The sequence below is a fragment of the Lotus japonicus genome, chromosome 6, assembly GCF_012489685.1.
Source record: "Lotus japonicus ecotype B-129 chromosome 6, LjGifu_v1.2".
NCBI lineage: Eukaryota > Viridiplantae > Streptophyta > Magnoliopsida > Fabales > Fabaceae > Lotus > Lotus japonicus.
Window position 1 is genome coordinate 1,373,052 of NC_080046.1, and position 6,553 is coordinate 1,379,604.

Genomic DNA, 6,553 nt, shown 5'->3' on the forward strand with positions numbered 1-6,553 from the left:
CCTACCATTAATTACTACTAATCCAACTAAATATGACTTTTGGGATATCAATGGTGAGTGCATAACAAAGGTTAAATAACAAAGGTTAAATAAGGAAGAATGTATGCTTTTTTAAAAAATCAATACAATAATTAGTCACATTAAGTACTTCCTTAATAAGCACAAGTTTTTGGAATAGGTCTTATATTTAGGAACGGAGGGAGTAATGTTTTAAAATAAATATATATAATATATAAGGTATTAATATTTAATATTGAATAAAAAATTTGATAATATCTATAATAATAAATATTATACAACATAATAAGAGTTACTTACTCAAAAAGAAAAACATAATAAGAGTCACACAACCAAAATTGTAGTTTCAATATATTAATAAATACCATTAACAATATTCATTATCTAAAATTTTAAAGAGACCAAAACATCAAAGACTATAACTATCATAACAATATCAACATCATATGCCAATAAGTTGCATTTTCCCTGTAAAAAAAAGTTGCATTTTCACTAGTAGAATCACGTGGCAGGGATGGCTATTACATTGACATGTAATGTAAAGTTAAAATAAAATAATAAAACAAACAAACCTTTTAAAAATCAAAACCACCTTGAACAGTGTGACGGTGCCCATGGATTTGCCTTCAAATATTAAATGGAGCAACAAAAAGGTGCATTCACCATAACTTCTGTAGAAGCTACCGTTGGAAACAGAGAAAGAAAGCCAATGAGGAAAAAAAAAGATCTATATTCACAATGCTGTAGAACGGCATTTTTCAACAAAATGGTAAAAGAAGCGCTTGTGAGTTGTGACATCGCTTCTTTTCATTTCGAGCAGATGAGGGATCATTAGGCAAAGGAGGACGCAACACCGCGGAATGGCGGAGTTTGGAGTTGTGGACGCTGGTCTTGGAAGAGAGCACCAGTCATGGGTATAACATGTGGTTGACCGGTTTTATGACTTCCCGGTTTTCTGGGCATATCAAACCGCTGACCACTCCGGTTCCCGGCTCAACCGGTTCGACCGGCCGGTCCGGTCCGGTTTTGACAACATGATCTAGACAAAGGATATAGATACGACACCGTAAGGCCTAGTTCTCTTCTTTTCTGATGTGTAATTGAATTTGAATCCAGTTACCCATCACATTCACATTCACATTCAATCAGGATCTTGCTCATCACAACCGATTCTCATACGTAGTTTTTTCTCGAGCAATGAGTTACAGAAGGTTTGTTTTCACCAATAAACCTTTTTTCTCTTCTTTGATATGTTCTTTCCCTTGATTTCATTTTACGCTGTTTTTCTTGTTTAGCAAATTGCAATGCATGCCTCTCTGACGAATCGCATTCATATCATGTTTTTTGTTTTCCTTTGTCAGTTCCGGCAGGGGTAGAATAGAATTGTTCTTAGGTATGAAGGATGATTTGGATTTTGGGGTAGTGCTGGATCTGGATGATGTTAGGTTAAACTATTACTGTGATTGTGAATCAATGCATATGCATTATTCATTATTCATTAGCTATTCTGTAACTAGGTGAAGTTGAATAGGATCAGAAAGTTTAGGCCTTTTCCAAGAGGAGCAGAAATCAGTTTATGCATTATTATTCATGAGTTAAATTTTCAGTGACCCATTAATGTTAGGATAGGATTGATATTTAGCGAAAAAAATGCAAAAACTTATTTTTTTATTATAAGCTGTTTTAAGTACAAAATAAATTAATCCAAGCATGGCGCTTTTCGAATAAATGTGATTTTTGAGTCCAAACTCCAAACCAAACTTGGACATTGAGATTGTGTTGTGTTTCAGTCTTTAATTTTTTGAAAAACCAAGTATGAGCTATCATTCTTGTCAACTGGTCAATGCTTGGTTTACTCTGTTCTGATATAAAAGAGCGACTTTAATAGGGTTTTTGGAAGTTGGAGGAATTTGAGTGCAAGGAAGAGGAGTAATAACTTAGAACGTTCTGAAAAGTGAAAACTGCCTTATTGGTTTATTGCTTGATGTTCGCTTAAATCGTGTTTTGTTATCTTGTATATGAATGAGCTATGATCTGGAGACAATTTCTTCATTACACAATTTCAGCCAATACCCATACTGTAGGTTTTCTATACAGGATATGAAAAACAACCTAGGAAAAAATATGGATTTCGATTTTTGGGAGACCAAAGAGCTTGAAGTTGGAATGCACTTTTATTGTTTAACAATTATATCCTGATATTAATTTCATTAGTGCCTTGTCATTCAGTTTTCAAATTGTCTAAAATCTTGATCTTGTTGTCTGTTTACATCCTTTGTGAACAGATGCCTACTTTAGGCTCTACCTGCTTTGATTTTTAAATGATACTTGACTTAGAAAAAAATATTTTACAATGAAAATCATGATAAACATTTCATATCAAGCTCTTAGTAGATAATTTCTGATTCATTTTTTATTTCATTGCTTGATACCATTTTCCTGGTTATTCAAATTTCAGGATGTCACTGTTTCGTTTCACTTACACTATGCTGCACAGTTTTATCATTAATTTTTTTCCTTGACATATATAGAAAGATTTATTACTGAAGGAAATCTTAGAATCTATATAATCTGGAAATGAATTAGGGGAGGAAAATTCATTGGTCTAGTCTAGTTCTGTTAGTAATAGATTATAGAAAACTGTGTGCAAAGTGCATACATGATGAATGCTATCTTATGCAACAACAACTACAACAAAAAAGCCTTATCCCACTTAGTTTGGTCGGCTATCAGGATACACAACGCCTTTGTGCTCGGACAGAGGCTAAATTTTGTGGGAGTGCTATCAAATATGCAATTTAGAAAGTATCCTTACGGACTTAAGGCCTATCATGAGGCAAATGTAAGATTATTTTCACTTCACCAAGTTCCCAACCGGACGCATCAGCTAGGTTTTGACATCTTACCTTTTTCTTGCTAAATTTACTTTTGCTAATATGGAGTTCATCTTGTTTCACACTGTTTCTCTTGAATGTTTCCGACCATTGTGTTTTGCTTTATTGTGGAAGCTGTCATTTAATTTGCATGTTCAGCAATCATTCGTCGTAGTTTTCTAATTCAGTCAATCATATAAACAATGTTTGGTATTGAAATCAGATAGTTGCCATTAATAACCAACTTTTGAGTTACATTTTACCTGTAAGTCTGGTGACATGGTACAACAAATGTTTATTTCTTCCATTGGCTTTACCAAACTCCATCTTTTAGAAGATTTCATTTCAGTGATCTTGAGTTCTTGTTTTTATTTTTATTTTATTTTTTGAAAAAACGGTCATCTCATATGTCAACTTTTATAAATGTTTAATTTTCAACTACAGAGATAATCGCTCCTCCAGGTCATCACTTTTAGATGGTCTTGATAGTCTGGAGGAGGGTGGCTTAAAGGCTTCTTCCTCTTACTCACATGAAATTAATGAGCAAGATAATGATAAAGCTGTGGAGAGTTTGCATGACAGAGTTACTTTTCTAAAGCGAGTAAGTTTTGTCTATTTAAATACTATTTCTCTTTAGTTATTGTCAATTAATATCTTCTCTTAATGTCTTGCTGTGCGAAATTTTAGTTCTTATTAGATGCTAAGTTACATGGAATGATGGAAAAGTTCTGTTAGTCTTGAAAGTAATATTTGCCATGGTTTTATTGTTGTTTTTAAGGAGAGTTATACTTCGTGCATAAATGTTGTTTGACTTGTTTCTAATTTTCCAATTAAGTTTAGTATCTCTTTCTGAAATTTTGTGAAAATATTGTTTGTCCTTGTTAGAAGTCCCACATTGGCTAGAGATAGAGCATAGATAGCCTTTATAAGGGTAGTGCAAACCTCAACTCCCGAGCTAGCTTTTGTGGTTGAGTATAGGCCTCCCAATTTCTAATATGGTATCAGAGCCCTATGACCGAGAGGTCTAGAGTTCGATCCTTGCTCCCCTCACTTTCTAATTAAAAAGTGGAATTTAATTAAGCATATGGTATATGGTAGGTGGGCCTGTGTATTTATCCACGCTTCAAGCCCAAAGGGCTCTTGCATGAGGGGGCGTGTTAAAATATAATATAAAAACCATTGAAGTGGCCCTTACCCAATAGCTTAAGCTTTTGGGATAAGTGTTTATTTGACAGTCTTGTTTCCAGTTTGTTGTATGAACCCATTTGGATATGGACCAAGACTACTTACTTGATCTTATCTACTGGAAAAGCACTAGATAAGCTCCAATAAGTGCTCTTTGGACTGCATCCAAACAGATTCTATGTCAAAAACAAACACGTTTTCTTTTTTTGACTGGCATCAATGCATTTGTAAATAAAAATACCACTAAGAGGGATCCATAATTCATGTTTACTGCATGTCTGAAAATGGTTGTGATTTTTTTATCAAGATTATGAGCACATAGCCATCAATTTGTTAATTCCTGATGATATCTTATCCATTTTGACCTAATTTGGCTTGTCTCTTTTGTATGCGGTATATTAGTTATAGGAACGCAAAATGTTCTACCTTGTTGTAACTGGTTTTCTATTTTTGACTAATATATACATGCACATATGCAGAGAAAGTATGATGTTTAATATCTAATTTAACATGTCTCAGAAATTAGGTAGCCTATAGGTTTCCGCTATATAAATTTGTAATTATTTGCTTCCTATTTTCTCGGAGTAATCATTTAAGTGAAACGGTCTATTGAGTGTTGACTTATATTTCCTTTAAAGGACCCTTGATGTTTACTTGATCAACAGTTAACAGGTGATATACATGAGGAGGTTGAGAGTCATAACAGTTTGCTTGATCGAGTGGTATGTAAACAAATTACTATAGTTTTTGTGGACATCTTTTTTCTTTTTATCCTGATTGGATTGCATTGTAAATTAGGGTAGCAAAATGGACGGATCAAGGGGTATGATGTTGGGAACCATGGATCGATTCAAGAAGGTAACTTTTTTTCCTATTAATATGCCTGATTTTATTTTCTTTTACTTATTACATTATTGGAAAATGATTTAGTGTATAGAAACTGGATGTTGTAGGTTTTTGAGAAGAAATCGACAAGGAAAACGTGCTCCCTGGCAGCATATTTCACAGTTGCCTTCATATTCATATACTATCTTATTAGGTAAATCAATTTGATATTACATTCACTTTTTGCTCTGCCATGGTTGAAATGAATATCAATTGAGATGAAAATTCTTAACCTCTTTAGATCCTGACTGTAATTATATTACAAGATCTTTTACATACTTTAATAGCTACATGAACAGGGTCAGCTTTAAGATAAAGCAAACTGTCAAACTATCAGAGTCATTGGTTTTACACTGATAATCATGCTTGTGCAGAAGTGCTGTTGAGTCTATATGTTAGTAGTTATTGAATACAGTTGTTGGCTCTTCTTGACATGTATTAATTAAATTGTGTTCGTTGGACACTGGAGTTGTCTTGTGTTATCATGTTCACTTGAACACTTGTAGTCAATAACATGAGATAGATGTTTACAACTCACTGATACAAAACTAGCTTTTGCTTTGTAGGATGCTTGGATATTTTACACTTGGATGAAGCGCGTTTAGTTAAAGCTGATTCGATTGTATGATGGATGGTTGGAATTAAAATCATTTGGTCCTGTGCTATAACCACTATATCTGAGATGGAGATGGTTTGAAAGTCACTTAAAAGAACGTAGAAACTTACTACATATATGAAGCTTAGCAAAAGAGTATGTATACTTTCTCTCTTGAACTGGTCCTGTATCAATTTTTGCACATGTAAATTCCAGGCATATGAATTGATTTAATTCATTGGGTGGTAATTGTAATTTTTGTAACCAACGCTTCCAAAATTTACCAATGTGATGTATCCCAGATCAGTTGGGATCAAATGTACACTTACATTCATGTTTGGTTTCTAAAAGTAAAACATGTTTTAAACTTCAGGTGGATGGAATGCAAATAATTATCATGAATTTTCAAATCTGACTATAAAACCTAAAATCCTTAATGGGGTACTCATAGGATTGTGAATTTGTGATGGTCTTTCCATTCATCTTTGGTTAAGTCAATGTTATAAAATTCAGATGGGTGATTGGTTCGGTTAAGGGTTTAGGTCAATGAGTTACTACTTGAATTACTCCCTCCGATCCTATTTATAAGCATGAAAGAGAAGAAAAATCTTGGTCCTTTTTATAAGAACCAAATGAAAGTTTGAGCTATATTAATTATTTTTTTCCAATGATGCCCTTATTAATTCTAACTTGTAAAATGTGTCTCATTAATTATTCTCTCTCTTTCTCACTTTCCAACATTAATAACAAAGGGTAATTTTGGAAGTTTATTTTGATTCAAGACATTTAATGCATTTTACCTAGTTTAACTACATTTCTTAAACTATGTGAATTTTTTTTTTGTTGCTTATAAATAGGACCGGAGGGAGTAATGAGTAACTAATTGAATTAGATAAATTGGTAGATATAAAAAATTGTTGAGTTTATACTAAGAGCTGTAAAAAGAGTTAAAGGAACTCTATCTTGGAACGCTATCTTATAACCATGTGAGTTGGTG

At 33.2% G+C, this 6,553-nt stretch overlaps 1 protein-coding gene across 1 annotated transcript; it reads left to right on the top strand.

Moving 5' to 3' along the window:
• Positions 1-699: 699 nt before the first annotated feature.
• Positions 700-5,928, top strand: LOC130722657 (bet1-like SNARE 1-2). Its single transcript, XM_057573462.1, has 7 exons — positions 700-1,084; positions 1,168-1,229; positions 3,336-3,492; positions 4,742-4,798; positions 4,875-4,934; positions 5,030-5,115; positions 5,528-5,928. The coding sequence occupies exons 2-7, from the start codon at positions 1,216-1,218 to the stop codon at positions 5,553-5,555; spliced, it is 402 nt and encodes a 133-aa protein (XP_057429445.1). The 5' UTR covers positions 700-1,084; positions 1,168-1,215; the 3' UTR covers positions 5,556-5,928.
• The last annotated feature ends 625 nt before the right edge of the window (positions 5,929-6,553 follow it).

Excerpts from the sequence above, each read along its gene's own strand:
- LOC130722657 (XM_057573462.1), top strand. Across the intron at positions 4,935-5,029 it reads CCATGGATCGATTCAAGAAG|GTTTTTGAGAAGAAATCGAC; the intron begins GTAACTTTTTTT and ends TGGATGTTGTAG. Across the intron at positions 5,116-5,527 it reads TTCATATACTATCTTATTAG|GATGCTTGGATATTTTACAC; the intron begins GTAAATCAATTT and ends TTTGCTTTGTAG.